The sequence below is a fragment of the Leucopleurus acutus genome, assembly GCF_964270905.1.
Source record: "Leucopleurus acutus genome assembly, chromosome: 15".
Taxonomy (NCBI): Eukaryota; Metazoa; Chordata; class Mammalia; order Artiodactyla; family Delphinidae; genus Leucopleurus; species Leucopleurus acutus.
In genome coordinates, this window is record NC_139157.1 from 8,970,490 (window position 1) to 8,990,024 (window position 19,535).

The 19,535-nt window shown below is 46.6% G+C and overlaps 1 protein-coding gene across 2 annotated transcripts in view; it reads right to left on the reverse strand.

Annotated features, from left to right (window-relative positions):
* The window catches only part of TMEM181 (transmembrane protein 181), a 47,659-nt gene that overhangs the window by 12,294 nt on the left and 15,830 nt on the right, over positions 1 to 19,535 (reverse strand). For both annotated transcript variants that reach the window (XM_082855968.1, XM_082855967.1), the window contains exons 3-7: positions 12,797 to 12,852; positions 10,968 to 11,058; positions 9,567 to 9,688; positions 9,191 to 9,301; positions 721 to 801 (exon numbers count right to left, since the gene is read on the reverse strand). In XM_082855968.1, the coding sequence (XP_082712094.1) occupies positions 721 to 801; positions 9,191 to 9,301; positions 9,567 to 9,688; positions 10,968 to 11,058; positions 12,797 to 12,852 (461 nt within the window). The remainder of the gene's footprint in view (positions 1 to 720; positions 802 to 9,190; positions 9,302 to 9,566; positions 9,689 to 10,967; positions 11,059 to 12,796; positions 12,853 to 19,535) is intronic.

Genomic DNA, 19,535 nt, shown 5'->3' on the forward strand with positions numbered 1-19,535 from the left:
GTGTATACAGTTAGTCTGCGAAGCAACAAGTTCCTGGGGTGGCAACTGGAGCGACCACCACTGCCAAGAACGGACGTCCTAAACGTCACTCCCTCCGCGTCAGCACAGGGCAGGCAGCTGACGGGGGCAGGATACCACCCTCCAGGCACACCTCCTTTTCCTCCAATTTATAACTTCCCACCTTCACTGGCTGGGCCTCCGTGGGGACTACCTGTACTCTGTGGGTTACCACCCCCCAAAGACACGGTGCACCAGTGGACAGAGACCTCGGATCCCAAACGAGCTGAAAGCCTGCACGTCCAAAGCCCATCTGCACTCTCCTGAAAGAGCCCAAAGCCTGAAAGGTCTGGTCCACTTTTCCAAATGTAAAAGCCAAGAACGTGCTGTATCTGCACTCAGAGAAGGTCATCAAACGAGGCAGAATCCCTCCACACAGGTTAAATGGTACTTCTCACTGCACACCGATGAGAATTCACTTACAAGTCAGTGACCTGTAATTACTGTGACGCTACGCAGTGCCTACTTACTGAAGATACCACAGCGTTCTTGCAGCACAGCACCCCAGCAGAAATACAGAATATTCAGTACCATCAGGTCGGCCCACTGGATGGAGTGTCTCAGAGTTCAGGTGGACCTCCCGCACTCTAATAACCATAATTTACGAACTAACTTTGCCCGTGTTTGGATTCTGACATAATCTGCTAGGTGAACGGTACTTACGGTGACAATGAAGGTAAGCACCACAAAGACGAATCGGAACCAAATTTCCAAGTGGGAAAATGCAGGGTCGTAAGTCTTCCACTAAAATGGAAAGCAGGAAAACAATGTGAAAAAAATTCATCTAAAAGGAAGTACACCACATTATTTATTTATTTTTATATGGTGTGCCCATACAATGGAATACTATTTTTTTGTAAATGTCTTCTATTTATTTATTTATTTTTGGCTGCATTGGGTCTTCGTTGCTGCATGCGGGCTTTCTCTAGTTGCGGCGAGCGGGGGCTACTCTTTGTTGAGGTGCGTGGGCTTCTCATTGCAGTGGCTTCTCTTGTTGCGGAGCACGGGCTCTAGGCGCATGGGCTTCAGTAGCTGTGGCTCGCGGGCTCTAGAATGCAGGCTCAGTAGTTGTGGTGCATGGGCTTAGTTGCTCCGTGGCATGTGGGTCTTCCTGGACCAGGGCTCGAACCCCTGTCCCCTGCATTGGCAGGCGGATTCTTAACCACTGCGCCACCAGGGAAGTCCCCACCACATTATTAATAATAGTTATCTCTAAATGTGAGACTACAGGTAGTTTAAAATGTTCTCTTACACTTTCTTACATGTTCTAAAACTTTAACACTTAGTACATTTTATTTTTATATTAAAGAACACACACCTTGTACCAAGAGTTGAAAATAGCTTTAAATGGTGGCATACTAATGATGAATCTGGCAGATAAATTATTCTGTAATAATAGTAATAGCATTTGGCTTTTAAATCTCATGTCAAAGATCAATGCTGTCAATCTCTTTATTAGAAAAAGCCATGCTTTCCATGAAAAGAAACAGATTTTTAAACAACGCAAAAATGTAAGTATGATGTTCTAGAAAAGACTGAGTGAAATGTATAGATATGAATCAGAGACAAAAAAAAAATACTGTGGAATTACGGTTGTCAGTTCTTGTGCTGAGTAGTCTCACTCATACCAAGTGCATGGCTAACAGAGCGAGGATGAGGCCCCACGTGCTGACAGCAGGTGGAAGGCAGCCCTTCCCACCTCGGTTACCAGCCAGATTCATCACCAGACCCCAGGACACGGCGCTGCACTGGGCTAGGGAGCCCCATCATTTTAATGCACTGAATTAAAATCATCTGAGCAATTTAAAAATTGTAACAGATAGAGCAACAGATAGAGTTAAAGACACCAGATTCACCTTATTTGCCTCAAACATTAAATGTATACACACACACACACACACACACACACACACACACACACACAAAGACCCTGGACACGAGGCAATGAAGGGCCATAATCTCTAGCTGATGGGGGACAGGTGCACCCTCTGGTCACCCCAAGCCCTGGGGGAACCCGAGCAGAGCCCAGTGGTCTCGGAGTCGCAAACACACCGCTGTGAGTGCAGGGACACAGCTCACCGGCTGTGACTCACAGGACAGAGCACTAACAGAGGCACAGAGCAAGCTCCGGCCATGTGCCAAAGGTCGCCCTCCCCACGCCTTCACCTGAATACTGATCGCAGGACAGTGAGTAAAGCACCCAAGGCCAGGGGAAAATCCCTAAAAGGATCACTAGCACTCACTGAAGGCCAGTAACAGTAAGAAAAATGCACAATCAGAGGGATATTGTAGAGCGTACTCCAAGCGCTTTCATCTCAGTGGTGGGGAAAAATTAGCCTTCGACTCAATGCTGTTTTGGTCCCACCCAGCAAAGTTTAAAATCAAGGACTGAAAAGCACAAACTGTTTCCAAGTAACGTTACCACATCCTAGAACAGAGCTCAAGGATATTTATCAGAACACAAAACTCGAGCAATCAATAATGTCTGACATTGAATCAAAAATACCAGACGTGTAAAGAAAGCAAGAAAATATGAAACATGATAAGAAAAAAACTAATGAATCAAAACTGACCCAGAAATCGCAGACGACAGCATTAGTAGATAAGGACATCAAGAAGCTAGAGGAGAGTTTGCATACGTGAAGCAGAGACCTGGAGGGGGATCCACAGCAGATTAGACATCACAGACGGTATAAACATGAAGACAGCGAAAGAATCCATTTAAAATGCAACAGAGAGAAAAATGAACAGGGCATCAGTAAGCGGTGGGACAACTTCAGGTGGCCTAGTGGATGTATATTTGGAGTCCTCAAATTTCTACTGGCAGGAAGAAGGCAGGAGGACAGAGAAAATATTTGTAGAAATATCGGCCAAATTTTTCCCAAATTTGTTGAAAATTATAAACTCACAAATCCAGGAAGCTCAATGTACCCTAAGTACAAGAAATATGAAGAAAAGTATACCAAGGAACCCCACGATCAAACTGCTTAAATAGGTAAAAGAGAAAAATCCTAAAAGTGGCGGGAGGGGGCTGGAGGGGAGGAGAACTGTTACAGAGGACAAAGACAGGATGATAGATTTCTTGTCAAAAAATGCAAACCAGAAGACCAATGTTTTCAAAGTATTGTAAATCAAAACCACAATGCAATACCACTAACATACCTATTAGAACAGCCAAAACTAAGACTGCCCTACCGAGTGTTGACGAGATGAGGATGTGAAGCAGCTGGGACCCTCACACACCGCTGATGGGAATGTGAGACAATACAGCCACCTTGAACCCAGTCTGTCAACGTCCCAAACAGTTAAACAGACCCCTGACACATGACTCAGCATCCCATTCCTAGGTATTTACCCAAGGGAAGTGAAAGCGCATGTCCATATAAAGGTTTGTACACAGAAGTTCACAGCAGTTTTATTTATAACAGCCCCAAACTGGAAACAATCCAAATATCCATGAGCAGGTGAGTGGATAAACTGTGCTATATCCACACAGGGAGTGTCCCGCAGCAACACAAAGGAATGGACTCCTGATACACCCAACATCATTCATCAGGCTCAAAGTAACTACACTGAGTGCAAGAACCCAAACATGCTGTATGATTCCATTTACATAAAATTCTAAAAATTACAAACGAATTTGTAATGCAAGCAGAACTATTAACAATTGATGTTAACGGGAAAGTGGAAATCATAGTAATTAAGATCATATGGGGCTTCCCTGGTGGCTCAGTGGTTGAGAGTCCGCCTGCCGATGCAGGGGACACGGGTTTGTGCCCCGGTCCGGGAAGATCCCGCATGCCGCGGAGCGGCTGGGCCCGTGAGCCATGGCCACTGAGCCTGCGCCTCTGGAGCCTGTGCTCCACAATGGGAGAGGCCACAGCAGTGAGGGGCCCGCGTACCGCAAAAACAAAAAAAAAGATCATACGAATTGTGAAGTCAGAGATTCGGATTTACTTAATCTCATTAAACCTCAGATTTCTCCTCCATAAAATAGCTACTTTGAAGAATTATCATAACAATCATAACATTTAAATAAGAGGATGAACATAAAAAGTTTAGTGCAGTGCCTGGCAAAGAGCAAATATTCAGTAAATAATAGCTGCTATTATAAATCCCAAACACTACAGCTATTATGATTATTGCTATACTGTTTACATTTTACAACAGTATCATTTACAAAACGATCACAGTAGTGATTATGAGCAAATGATGGGGGGAGTGTTGATGTGAACATAATATTCAAAAAGAAAAAAGTATAATACATATCTTAGTTATAGATTTTAAGGCATGATCAAGAAGAGAAAAAAGAAGTGTTACCATCAAGAAAAGACTCACAAAATATGTTTAAAGTAACAGTGAAGAAAATACGTATTTTTTCACCCTCAAGGGACTGTAACTCTTAAGAAAGAAAATAACCATGGACTCCCCAGGAGGAGGGGGGATTCAGTCTTAGGATTCTGTCAGAGGAGCACAAAATAATCAACTCGCTCACTTCAAAAATTAGCACTAGAAAACAATGCTTTACTCAATAAATAAATAGCTAAACCTAAAACATGCATTTTACAGGGTTGGCCAAAGAGTCTGTTCGGGTTTTTCCGTAACATCCTACGGAAAAACACAAACGAACTTTTGGGCCAGCCCAATAGTTCTAAAATGTGAGTTCACAGGGGGAAAGGAGGAGAAAGATGAGGAGTTGGGGTGAAGAAGGAAGACAACGTTAAACCCCGGCTTCCCCAGTTGGATCCTGGGCTGGGATCTGCCGCACGGTGGGTGCTCAATACATTGTGATGCTGGGGCCAGTCTTACTTGCTCCTGTGGCCCTTCCCCTGCCCTTTCTGCTGTAGGGAAACCACTGCCACACAGGAGCTCCCTCCAGGAGGCTGCCCTTGTCAGCAGCTGCTAAGCAGAAGCACCTGTGTCCCACCGAGGCCAGAGCGGCCTCACAGCTCCATGTGGCGTTCACTGGTGCCAAGGGTTTGAAAAGTCCTTCTTTTCCCTAAAGTGAGCCCGAGAAGAAGGCGTGAAGCTCAGAGGACGGGGCCCCAGCCTCTCCGCTACAGACAGCATAGACAGCAGCTCTCCAGTAGCTGTGGGTCCAGTGATGCTGGGGCCAGGAGGGCAACGGTCCACAGGGATCCTGTCAAGCAGTGGTCAGTGCCTGTGCCCTAACAGGAGAGCGGTCACTGAATGGACCCAAGTCTATGGGTTTAAATATAAGTCTTTTAGTCAATATATTATGCATTTCCGTTGCACCAATTTACACTTTCACTAGCAGGGTATGAGAACTCTGGCAGTTCCACATCCTTGCCAACTTTGACGTTTTTTTGCCTTTTTCACTTTAGCCATTCTGGTGGGTGTATAATAGTATCACTAAGATACTCTAAAGATGTATTTATTATACTTCGTTTGCTTCCAAAAAGGAAGGAAGGTAGTTTATAATAAAAATCCCGACTAGACAGAAACCATTTTAAAGGATTTTTCAAAGGTAAAACAGTAAAGAAAGAGGATAATTATATCAGCAACCCATGCCAGGATGCTAGTAATTACTACAATTCAGCATAAAACATCTTTCGGAGATCTGTAGCAGCTAATACCAAAAGAGAAATGTAAGGAGCTATACAGCTTTCATTCTCTAATAAAAGGAGTTAAAACAAATGGTCAAAGGAATTCTGTTTGAAGGTTTAGATGACAGCTCACAGCATAATGGATATTGCCTTCAACAGCAATTTTATAAAAGATATAGAAACACTTTGCATAAGATTCTCTAGTGGCTTAATGCATCTCTAGACAAGCTGTAGGCATAATGTGAACTTGGGACTCTCTCGGGTAGCTCTGAACTTCTCGGAGTGAACGGCTGGACTGTATCTTAGACTTCCTCTTCAAATACCACTTGCTTTTTTTAAAAACAAATAATCTTCCCTCCTGATTATAAATATAATTAATAAAAGCTCATTATTAAAAATAGAGGGGAGGGCTTCCCTGGTGGCGCAGTGGTTGAGAGTCCACCTGCTGATGCAGGGGACACGGGTTCGTGCCCCGGTCCGGGAAGATCCCACGTGCCGCGGAGCGGTTGGGCCCGTGAGCCATGGCCGCTGAGCCTGCGCGTCCGGAGCCTGTGCTCCGCAAGGGGAGAGGCCGCAGCGGTGAGAGGCCCGCGTACCTCAAAAAAAAAAAAAAAAAAAAGAGGGGAAAAAAAGAAAATAAACATTAACCCCACCACCCAGAGATGGTCTTCAGTTTTCTAAAATACAAAACTTTAATTAACACTTTTAATTCATGTACCTTTCTTTTTTTAAAAAAAAATCAGTGTGTGGTTTGTGCTATCTATCCTACTTTGTGACCAGTTTATTATTTTAACAGGTACAGAAGAACTAATTTATTTATTTAACCAGAACATTCCTGCTGAAATACAGATTTCTCCCAACTTCCCGCTATGAGGAACATGTTTGAACATAAATCTGTGTGGACATTTTTAATTATTTCTTTAGAATAAACCCCTAGAAGCAGAACTACTAGGTCAAAAAGAACATACACATATAGGCTTTGATACATTGCCAAAGTGGCCCCCAAAGTTCAACCGATTTACACCCCATCAACCCGTATGAGAACTTGTGTCCTTACATTTCACCAACGCTAGATGTGATTCTTCTTGTTGGTGTTTGGACTATTTGCCAGTTTGATAGGCTTTAAAAAAAAGACATTCCTTCTTGTATTCTCTAATGTTTTGGTTTGCATTTCAAAGGTTTGTCGGCCATGTGAATTTCTTATTTGGTGAAGTGCTATGCTGTTATTCTTCAATTACAAACCTAACTGTTGCCAGGCCCTCTGCTGTTACCGGGAATACAGAAATGTACCAAAGATGGAGAAAATTCTCAGGTAACGTCCCTCACAAGCCCCGAGGGTCCTACGTCTCAGCTTTGTGGATGCTGAGGAGAGCTATCAAAACAAAGCTCTGACTGTTGGCACCGTTCAAGGAGAGCTGCTGATGGCAACTACCTTACTGAGCCCTAAGATGAGGTCACATGGCCTGCCTTCGACCAGCAAGGGCGGAATGACATGAACCAGGTTTATCTGAAACATGTATCAAATTATTTAGGAATAAGTTTAAGAGGAAATGTGAACAGATACAAAAGATGGAAGGAGAGAACCACAATCAAAAACAAACAAAACAGTGGCCCAAGCCCACATAATAGGGCTGCGGCGAGGTAAAGCCCGTGGGGAAAACTGCTGAGCACTTTGATAAAGGGCTTGTAGGGGATGACGTTCCTATAAAGACGACAGAAAGGAAAGATCCCTCGCGGGGAAAACGTGGTGCTCTTTTCTTTCCGCATTCTCCAATCAGAAGGATGCGAAATAGCAAAGTCTAAAGCACAGATGTTATCACAAGATGAGTCCAAAGAGTGCCTGAGCTCACGGCATCCGTCTGAGGCCCCATCTGGGTTCAACCTCTGCATCGTGAACCTGAGGACACGGGCAGGACGCTAATCAGATCGTCTGAAGACAAACTTTGAGGAAATCATTTGCACAACAAGGAACAGAATCCAGATTCAAACTCAAAGATTGGGAGAGTCTGGGGAGGAGCTAAAAGCACTGAGAAGAAACTCAGGAGCAGAGGGTCACGTCTGAGTAGCGTCTGAACTGTGAGAAGCCCACCACGGGAGCCAGGAATGAAGGAGACTAGGCTGAACAGCAGAATAAGTCTGTGGGTTCCGATCGGCCAGGCTGACTCGGGGCCATGGGGAGGAAACCTGGAGTCTGAGGGGCCCAGAAGCCACCCCCCCGAGGCTTTGTGAAGGAAAAGGAAAAACCTCAGAGACAGCCATCTTCGAACACCTGCGGAGCGATCCGGCAGATAAAGAGTAAACAAACTCGCTTTGGGTAGTCTAGAGACAGCACGTGAAGAAAAGTAGCAAGACTGTAGCAACGGCTACCATTTGTCAAGCACACACAACGAGCAGGCGCTGGGCATGACCCCAAGCCCAGCCGACCTCCAGAGGCCTCCCAGGAAACAGAGAAAATCGCAGAGGTGGGAGTGCCCGTAAGGGTGCAGGAGGGCTCCCACACACCACAACCTCTCAGCAAAGGGGACCCCTTTGTCCAAATAAAAACCTGTGTATAAACGTTCACAGCAGCGTTATTCACAATAGCCCAAAAATGGAAACAACCCAAATGCCCATCCACCGATGAATGGATACACAAAAGGCAGCACACGCGTACAATGAAATATTATTTGGCAAAAGAGGAATGAAGTGCTGTTACCAGCAAAGCACAGAGGAACCGTGAAAACACCGCTTAGTGAAAGAAGTCATTCACAAAAGAGCACAAAGTATATGATTCCATTCATATGAAATGTCCACCACAGGCAAATCCATACAGAGAGAAGGCAGATTAGTGATTGCCAGGGGCTGGGGGAGGGAGAAATGAGAAGCGACTACTAATAGACTTCTTTTATGGCGTGTGAATTACATCTCAAAAAAGCATAATTTAAAAAAGGAACCCACTGGCACCGCCCTTTAATAGTCACAGCTGTATGAGGTGGCTATTTTATGATAAGGAAACAGAGGCGCAACAGTGTCAAACTGTAAATGGTGGTGCTGGGATCTGAACCCAGCTCTTCTGGCTGATCTAACACCCGTGTCCCTAGTCACCCTGATGATTATTCTGACTCCCAACAAGCGGCAGGAACAAGGAGGCTGATTTCAGCTGGACACGAGACAAGAAAGTCTAACCATCAGAGCTGCATGACTGGGGGCAGACAGGCACGTGAGAGCAGGGACCCTTCACCAAGAGGTCTGGCAGGGTCTGAAGACCACTCACAGGCCTGGAGAAGGGGGTCCTGCCTTCCTTGGAGGGTACACCTGGCAACTTCTCCACTACCTCCCAGCTGGAAGGCTACTCTCTCCTAAACCTCAGAACACCATGGTTTTCCAATTCCATGCTGTTTCTTGAAGCAGCTGTGGTCCCATATACGTAAGAAACTGTGGTTTCTCTACAGTTTTTAGAACTGTACATGTCTTCCACTGTCCAAAATAACATGATTTTGATGCTGTGATTTATCTCAGTCATTCCACAAAGAATGGAAGCTAAACAAATGAGCCACGGAAACGCCGTGGTCAGCTGGTATACTTACGGTGAAGTTCATTTCCTTGATGCGTTCCTTCAGGTGTTTGAATCCCACAGTCACTGTATATTGAGTGTAATTCAAGTAGCTGAGGTGAGCCACGATAATTTCTGCACATTTCTGCAAACGCACAAGGAAGATCTGTGTCCTTAAAGCCAGCAAGACTCACTCTTCAACCAACTGACCCACGAAGTAACACATTCCAACAACAGATGATCCAAGAGATCATCTCCAGGGAACTTGCCAGAAGCTCAGAAAACTTCAGATGCCAGCCAAAACCAGCTCTTAGAAAGCAAGACCCAAATGGACATATTTAGAAACAAATAATACATGGTCTACAATCGTTAGAACCTTTCTACTTCACGGACCAGTCAAATGCACTCACCCCTGCACATGTGAGGGTCCTCGTCCGATTGTGAACTTTATTATGAATGAACATGGTGGTCCCGTCCTGAGCTACACCATCGACCTTAACAGTCATGGTGAAGTTTGTCTGAATAGCTGTTTCTACAAAAGAAAGAAATCCAGTGTTAAGAGACCGCGAGAGGCTGTCCCACCTGCAGAAGTGCCTGCCTGGCTGTGTGTCGGCCCGGGAAGGTTCTGTGACGCATCAGCCTCCCTACATCTGCCAAGCTCACACTTGCCGGCCAAGTCCAGCCCTTCCATGAACTTGCTTCTCACCCATCCCCAAGTTTCATTTCACAAAAGGACAAATATTTCACGGCTAATAAAGTTTTATTTTTTAATTTCCCATATAAAATTTAATTGAACTTCATACCAAAATAAAAACAGGTTTCTTATTTTTTCTGATTATATAATTCATTGTTTTTCTGATTATATGCTCATTGCTTAAAAATATCAAAGACCAAAAATATAAAGATGGTATTAAACATGTATAATCCCACAACCAGAGAAACTATAATTTCATGTTGGTGTCTATCCTTCTAGACTGTTTTCTAGACACACAAATATATACTGATATCAAATTTATTTATGCTTTTTAAAATGTTATAAAAAGAGGTTAATTTTTTTGTAATATGCATTTTTTTCACTTAATTTACTGCAGTCATTGGGTTATCTTTTCAAATTCTTTCAACCAAAGTGCTTCCTCTAAATCACAGTATATAGAAAACGACGTGGAGCATCTGCTCGGTTCTCAGGGAGGGTGCTTGACAGGGTCGCCCTAGGTGGACAGAGCGAGGTCATTATAACTGTGAGCGCTTTGGGCAGGGGTTCTCAGCCTCAGCACCAGGGCTATTTTGAGGTCAGATAATCCTTTACTGTTTGGAATTTGTCCTGTCATTGTAGCGTGTTTAGCAGCATCCCTGGCCTCCACCCACTGGATACTGATAGCACTCCCTGCTCCCCAGTTGTGACAGCCGTGTCACAAGGTCTCCAGACACTGCCAAGTGTCCCTGTGGGACAGAACCATTGCCTTAGGACACCAGGACTTAATTCTCTCCCAGAAGCCCACTGGCAAAGGCTGCTGCTGCAGCACCCACCCTGTGCAGCCACGGAGCCTGGCTTCACGGGTATCCCGAAGGATGACCGGTATCCCGAAGGATGTCCAGTATCCCTGAGCCATGACGGGTACTCCTCGAGCGCTGCAACATGACTTTCCTCGGAGGACATTTAAGGGGCTCCCAACTTGCTGGTATTAAAAAGAATAATCACCACGTTATAACCCATCTTTGAGCCCTTGTTGAAAGATTTTAAAGCTCTTTAAACCTTTCAGATATGGTGCTCTGTACAAATAAAGGTCATTCTAAAGTGTCAGGCTTCATACCTTTCGAATGCTCCAGCTCGACAACACATGTCAGCCACAGTTGCTGATTATACGTAGACAGAGGGTTTGAAAGTATCTGAACTGGCTTTAGCTGAGGCGAAAAGAAAAAGAAGTTAAAAAGTCCACGTGATCTCTTCAGTTGAGTCTACCCAATGTCTCACCTTAACATACAAAACCTACATTTACACAAAAGGTTGGAGTGTTAGCTCTGAAACAGAAACACGTAGTTTTCCTTTAGTCAATATAAGTAAAATTCTGCCTTTCAAAAAAATAAAGGACTAACTTTCCGCTGCAATTCACTTGTCTCTCATGAAAACTTCTAAAGCAGTTAGCCTTGGGACAATATACCTACTTAAATACCAAGAAAAGGCCATCTTGGAGAAAAAAATTAAAGTGCATGTGATGATACATATATTAAGATAATAAAGGACACCAACAAATATTTTCATATTCACAAGAATCATTTTTTTTTAGTAACAATATGCCAGACATGTCACTGACATCTGTCATTTTCAGCTTTAATGGCCCTAGAGAGAAAAATTAGAGGGGGACCACATTGCCAGTGACGTTTCTGCAGCGTCTGCTGAAAAACACAATACCGGTGCCTAACAGCAAGGGACACAGAAGAAGTTGCCTGAGGAGCCCGATCCTAGCTGCAAAGACAAGCATCATTTGAACGTAAATGGGTAGTTTTCGTGTTTTAATGCTTCTGGCAGATCTCAGTGAAACTCCCTGTGCCCGGAGACTTGCCCCAAAGCCACCAAGACAATGCAACCAACTGGAGGATGATCTATAACCTTTCAGAAGTGAGTACCACCTTTTGGAAGCGAGTCAGTTCCGGGGGACGGCTGCTATTTTCAGTGTCAAAAAAGGACTTACCTCCTGAGACGGAAACGGAAATTTTAAAAGACCAAACTATGGTCAGGAAACCCTGTGGCAGCACCTCTTCAAACAGATCCTCAATCTGAGAGTTAAGGAAAATAAAGAAATGCCAAAAAAAAAAAAGGGATGATAGGCCAAACAAGGGCCCAAAACTAAGTTTTCGGACATTTTTCTCCTTTTGCTTTTTTGAGAATTGGCGGTGGAAACCTAGCAGGGAGCTGGGAGAACGAAGACGGGAGTTGGGTGGGTTGGGGTATTGGGTCAAATAATCAGATTTAAGCCGCACACCTTACAAGGCAGTAAGAATGTGGGACGACTGCTTTCAGTTTATAGATGAAGATACTTCGATATCAGAAAAAGAAGAGGCTTAGTTGTTTGGGCTCTCACAAACGTTAGCATTTATTAAAGAAAACCAAAATTTTCCAATTGGAAGGACCTCTGTTTTTCTCTAAAGATGGTGAAGAATCAAGGCACATTTTATTTTTTAAAAAAGAAAAGAAACAGGATTTTTCATTTAAACTGAGTTCATGCAAGAATTACCAATCATTAGAAAAAAACTGTTACCGTTAGAAACCTGACAAAAAGACCACTTCTTAACTTAGGCAAATATAATAAAAAAAGAGGCAGAAACCTAAGTGAGCATTGTTAGAATTTCTACTCTAATAAGTCTTGCGCACAGGAGGAATCAGGAGGACTTAACCAGCCTTTGGAAATGAACTGCTCCTCCCTAAGAGGTAACATCACCATCCTTTCTCAGCACTATTACAGGGAACTATTACAGCAGAAAAGGTAATTTTAGCAAACAAGGACCCAGAGGCCAGCAGCTGACGGTGGAGTGAGAAATGTGTGCTGCCCAAGAAGCAGGATGCTGGGCAAGGGGGACAGGTTTGACCTTAACGACCCTTTAAGCAGGACCATTTCTTAGTGACCCTTAGACCCAGTCTTACCTCTTTGCTATTATTTAGTGAAAAATTAGCTGCAGAAGTCTGGATCACTTTGGGTCCTAAAGTGTAACAGGGAAAGAAAAAAGCAGGTTATAACTATATTGATAATTAATGCTGATTTTTTTCAAATGCCAAGAAAGACTCATATATTATACAGACGCAGTCTTTTCCCTGGTCTATCTTTAAAGGTATATATATACATATATATATATATATATATATATATATATATACACACGCACATACATAAAAACACACACATATACGTGTAAAACATACAAACATAGGAACACAGGCACACAGTACCCACTCTGCTGCACGTGCTGACCGCCCAACACAGATGAACACAACATGACCCCATGCAACGCACACGATGTCCATGGGGCTCTATGTGTGCAGACCCCCTCCCTTGCTCTCTGGGAAGGCTCTCTGGAGGGCGTGGATCCAAGAAAGCATTAACGACACAGACACTATCTATATATATTTTGTATAAAGATTTCTCCTAAAAAAATTAAGACACATTTATCCATTCATCCAATTAATCCAATCTTCCAAATTATTAAGTTGAGGATATTCAAAAAGAAAGTATATATACTAACAATATACTCAAGGCTTTTCCCAAAATAACATAAACAAGCTTCATAGAATCTTATGCTGTAATATTTCAGAGCTTTGGCCTTAAAAGAAGTCGTCAAAGGAAACACTGTGAACCTGATTTCATTTACGACTGGGTTTGTCCTGAAGCAAACCCTCGCAGCTTCTGACGCCAGTGTTCTGGCTGCCTCCGTGGCCACGCCCAGCCTGTTGCCAAGCACCCTCCACTTGGAGGAGGAGATACCTGAGTACACACCTCAACCAGTGCAGGAGCGTGTCTCTGGGGCACATTCTTGCAGGCTGAGCAGAGATGTCACTGCGTAGGAAGGAGGCGTGCACCCACAGAGAGGCTTCTTTCTTTTTTTTTTTTTAAATAAATTTATTTATTTACTTTTGGCTGCGTTGGGTCTTCGTTGCTGCGCGCGGGCTTTCTCTAGTTGTGGCGAGAGGGGGCTACTCCTCACTGCGGTGTGCGGGCTTCTCATTGCGGTGGCTTCTCTTGCTGTGGAGCACGGGCTCTAGGCACATGGGCTTCAGTAGTTGTGGCACGCAGGCTCAGGAGTTGTGGCTCACAGGCTCTAGAGCACAGGCTCAGTAGTTGTGGCGCACGGGCTTAGTTGCTCTGCGGCATGTGGGAACTTCCTGGACGGGGCTCGAACCCATGTCCCCTGCATTGGCAGGTGGATTCTTAACCACTGCACCACCAGGGAAGTCCCAGAAAGGCTTATTTCCAACAGATTCACAATCAGAGTGCGCTCCTGTTCCAGGAAGTAAGGCAGCCTGGCTTCTCAGGAAGAACTAAGAACTGGGAGTCAGGCAAGTCTAGACTCGAGTCTCAGCTAACAGGCTTTCTGGACCTCATTTCCTCATCTGCAAAACGAGGTGACTGACCCAGTGGTCCCTTGGGCACTCTGAACTCTGAAATCCTAATAACCTTACTATAGAAAGTAACTAGGAGCAGAGGACTTGTGTGTCTACTCGACTGGGCCACACGGTGCCCAGATAACTGGCTAAACATTACTCTGGGTGCGTCTGTGAGGGTGCTGCTGGATGACACTACCTCCTGAATCAGTAGACTAAGTAAAGCAGACTGCCCTCCCAGTGTGCGTGGGCCTCATCCAAATCACTGAAGGCTTGAACAGAGCAAAAGGCTGAGTAAGGAAGAATCTGCTCTCTTCCTCGGGGCTCTCGGTCTTCAAGCTGGTACATGAGTCTTCACCTGTCTTCAGACGCAGGAACACTTACACCATCGGCTTTCCTGGGTCTCCAGCTTGCCGACTGCAAACCGTGCAGCTTCTCGGCCTCCATAATCATGGGACACACTTCCTTATAATAAAATCTCTCTCTCTCATCCACCCGCCCCATCTCTCTCTCTGTAACCCCTATCGGTTCAGTTTCTCTGGAGAACCCAGACTAACACAGATTTTGGTACCAAGAGTGGTTCTAGAGGAACAGCATGTTAGGGGTGAGTATTCTATACTGGTTCTGGGGTTTCTGGAATTGGTTCTCTGATCTGATTAAAGATGCTAATGACTATATGTTCAGTAGTAAAGAGAGCACTGATAGTTCATGAACATATGCAAAACAGTTCCATTAGATACTCCTAATCAACCACTTACTATGGGAAGCAAGGAGGTAAAGGACTCTGTTTACTACACTTTAGAACATTCTTGGAAAACTAACAAATGCAATGAGGCTCGCCGGTTGCTCCTAATGTCACTGGACAAAGTGGTGAAAGAAAAGGATGAGCTCAGGGATTTGAATTCCCACCTCAAGTGCCACACCCACGATCTGAAAGCTTCTATGTGCGCCCTGAAGGAGACCCTTATTTCCTATGGCCACAGAGCTGAGACTGCTGAAAACCAAACCGGAATCTCACCCAGCAACTGGCTGAACTACACCCCTGAACTCCCAGCCTCGCAGGGTGTCCCGATGCTAACGTGACTGCACTGACTGGGAGAGAAGGGATCCTGTTCCGGGGACGCGCAGGAAGATCCTGATGAAGCTGGGGACACTGAGCTACTAAATTCTCATGAGTCCTTCCCCAGGGGAAGTTCTCCCCATTCCCGGTGGAAGTGGCCTTCCCACCTCCTTCTGTGGGATTAGCCCCGCTTCGCCACCAGTGGCCTCCACTGAGGCAGCTGCCGTGCAGGACGATGCTAATCCTCCCAGGACCCGCCCCCCACCCCTCTTCATCTCCAGACCTATAACTAGACTCACATCCCAGCAGGCCCAGCAGGCCCACATCCCAGCAGACTCCATGGCCCATCCAGACTCACATCCCAGCAGGCCCAGCAGGCCCAGAGGTGAGGCACGTGACCCATGAGGACACGTGCTACACTCCAAAAGAACTACTTGAGTCTTCTGAGTTATACAGACAGAAGCCCAGGGAACACGTATGGGATAATGGTGGAAGGAACATAAAGCGGTCTCAGGCCAAACGTACGGATGTGGGTTCTCTAAAAAGAGACTCTGCACTGAAAGCTGTAGCTCAGATAGTCAGAAAGGACTCTAACAGTCTGACTGGGTGGTTGGCTAAAATGTGGACCAAAAGGTGGTTCCCAGTGAGTGAATTAGAAACGCTGCAACTGCCTAGGTTTAACGCAGAGAAGGGGAATCAGGGGCTTAGGGAGCTGGATTGCTAGGGTGGCTCTGTCATTTAAGATCTACTGGGAGATTCCAGAAGACATACCTTTCACCACTACTGTGAGAAATAAATTTGTGAGGGGAGACCCAAGCATCCTTAAAGAGCTCTATGACTGCCCTTCTCTGCAGGCCAGGCCTTACCATGGGAACTACAGTCCCTGAGTTGGGAAAACAGCATGCAGTGGGAATAAGTGGATCCCAGCAGTGACGGGGCCGTGTAAGATGAGGCGGGTGAGCTCACGTAATGGGCGGCAGAGGCACAGCAGCGGTCAGAAGAGCCCAGTCCCTGCAGACCTACGGCGTTAGCTAGCTGCTTATGGGGTCCCTAGAAGTGAAAGACACAGGAAGCCTACCAAATCATCACTTGATCTATGTAAGCAGGAGAGTTCTAGGTCAAGTGAACAACAGCCTAACCTGTATCATAAAAACAGAGAATGACAACTCATCAGTACTTTCCAGATTTGAGCCAGTTTACAGACCCAAAGGTCCTTGAACAAAGGGAAGGTTGGGTCCCCTTAAGAAAGAACGCCAGTACACTGCCGAGCATTTATACTGTTAATCATTCGCCCAAAGAAACCTATAGCCTTTTACCAGGACAAATGCATCAAGGGAAAAAGATCAGATGTTTTCGGAACTACTGGACACTGGCTCTGAACTGACACTAATTTCAGGAGATCCGAAATATCACTGTGGTCTACCGTAGTAGGGACCTATGGAGCCCAGATGATCAGTGGGGTTTTAGCTCAGGTATGTGTCACCATGGGCGCAAACCCGTCCTATGGTTAATCCCCCGGTTCCAGGATGCATAATTTGAATCGAAATACTCAGCAGCTGTCAGACTGCCACATTGGTTCCCTGACTTGTGGAGTGAGGGCTATTATGGTGGAAAAAGCACTAGAACTGCCTCTACCTATGAAAATACTAAACCGAAAGAATATCGCATTCCTGGAGGGATTGCAGACATAAGTGCTACCATCAAGGGCTTGAAAGATGTCCACCAATCCCCATTCAACTCACCCATTTGGCCTGTGCAGAAGCTTAACCAGGTGGTGATTCCAACTGACGCTGCTGCACCAGATGGGGTTCCACTGCTTGAGCAAATCCACACGTCCTCTGGTGCCTGAGATGCAGCTACTGATCAGGCAAACGCCTCTCTCTCCATCCCTGACAGTAAGGCCCACCAGAAGCAGTTTGCTTCCCGCTGTCGAGGCCAGCACTACTCCTTCGCTGCGCTACCTCAAGCTGTATCAACTCTCCAGCCCCATGTCACAATTTAGCTCACAGAGATCTCGATCATCTTTCCCTTCCACACGCCATCACACTGGCCCATTACATTGATGAGCTCATGCTGACTGGACCTACTGAGCAAAAAGTAGCAGCTACTCTGCACTTACTGGTAAAACATTTGGCGTCAGAGGGTGGGAAATAAATCCAATTAAGATGCATGTGCCTTCTACCTCAGTGAAATTGCTAGGGGTCCAGTGGTGAGAGCCATGTCGAGAGATCCCTTCTGCGGTGAGAGATAAGTTGCTGTATCTGGTCCCTCCTACAACCAAAACGGAGATGCAACGCCTAGTGGGCCCCTTTCGGATTTCGGAGGCAACGGGCTCCTAATCTGGGTGTGACACTCTGGCCTATCTACCTAGGGACCCGAAAAGCTGACGGATTTGCGTGGGGCCCAGAACGAGAGGAGGCTCCTCACGGGTCAGGCCACCATGGGAGCTGGTCTCCGCTCGGGTCACGTGGTCCAGCAGATCCAGGGGCGCCTGAAGCACCAACGGCAGAAAGGGACGCTGTGTGGAGCCTCTGGTGGATGAATCCCAGCGCACGCCCTTAGGGTTATGGAGTGAAGCCCTGCCGTCCTCCACAGACAACCACTCTCCTTTTGAGAAACAGCTCTTGGCCTGAAACAGACTGAATGCTTAACCACGGACCAACAAGTCACCATGTGACCTGAGCTGCCCATCAGGACCTGGGTGTTACCTGATCCATCAGCCACAAAGCCGGGCGGGCACAGCAGCACTCCACCATCGAATGGACGCGGTACATACGTGATCCGCCCGAGCAGGCCCTTGGGTGGCTGAAGTCACACAAGGAAGTGGCCAAATGCCGTGGCCCCCACTCCCGGGACACTGCCTTCTCCTCCCAGCCCGCACCTACAGCCCCACGGGGAGCTCCCCGCGATGAGCGCCGGGAAGAGAAGACGCCCGATGTGCGGACACCGCCCCCCAGTGGACAGCTGCAGAGCCACAGCCCCTCCCTGGACACCCCTGAAGGACAAGGTGACGGAAATCCCCGCAGTGGGCAGAACCTGGAGCACCGCACCTGGCTGCTCACGCTGCTTGGAAGGAGAAATGGCCTGATGTGCAACTGTTTACCGGTTCTTGGGCTGTGGCCACTGGTTTGCTGGATGGTCAGATACTCCGAAGGAACGTGATTGGAAAACTGGCGACAAAGAAATCTGGGGAAGAGGTATGTGGCCTGACCTCTATGAATGGGCAAAAAAAGTGAAGATGTTTGTGTCCCACGTGAATGCTTGCCGAAGGGTGACCTCACCAAAGGGTGACCTCAGCAAAGGGTGACCTCAGCAGAAGAGGATCCTAATCAACACGTGGAGAGAAGATCCATTCTGTGGATCGGTATCCACCCGTCATCGCCCAGTGGGCTCGCGAACAAAGGGGCCGCGGTGGCAGGGATGGAGGTGACACGTGGGCTGGGCAACGTGGACGTCACTCACCAAGGCCGACCTGGCTACGGCCACCGCTGAGTGCCCAACCTGCCAGCAGCAGAGATCAGCACTGAGCCCGACATCACACCCTTCCCCGCGGCCATCAGCCAGCGACCCGGCAGCAGGCGGATCACACCGGACCACTTCCATCGTGGAAGGGGGCAGTGTCCTGCCCTGACTGCAACAGACACTCTGGGTATGGATTTGGTGTCCAGTTGCGTGGAGCCAATTCTCCCATAGCCGGTATGCACAGGTCCAGGAAGCAAGGGGTGGAAACGGGCATGGCACTACTGTTACCCCAGGGGACCCACTAGCAAAATTCTTGCTTGCTGTTCCCACAGCCCGACGCTCTGCTGGCCTAGAGGTCTTAGTTCCACAGGGGGGAATGCTTCCACCTGGAGACACTGGACTGGAATTAACACTGCCACCCGGCTACCGTTGGCTCCTCATGACTCGGAATCGACGGGCAAAGCAGGGAGTTCCTGCGCGGGCCGGGGTGACTGACCCTGACCACCACGGGGGAAGTGCACCCCTACTCCACACTGGAGGCAGGGAGGAGTACATCTAAGGAGATCGCCTAGGGCATCTCTCAGTATTACCAGGCCCTGGGATTAAGGTCAATGGAGAACTACAACAACCTAATTCAGGCAGGAATACTAATGGCCCAGACTCTTCAGGAGTGAAGGGTTGGGTCATCCCACCAGGTAAAGAACCACGACCCACTGAGGTGCTTGCTGAAGGCAAATGAAATGTGGAACAGGTCATGGAATAAGG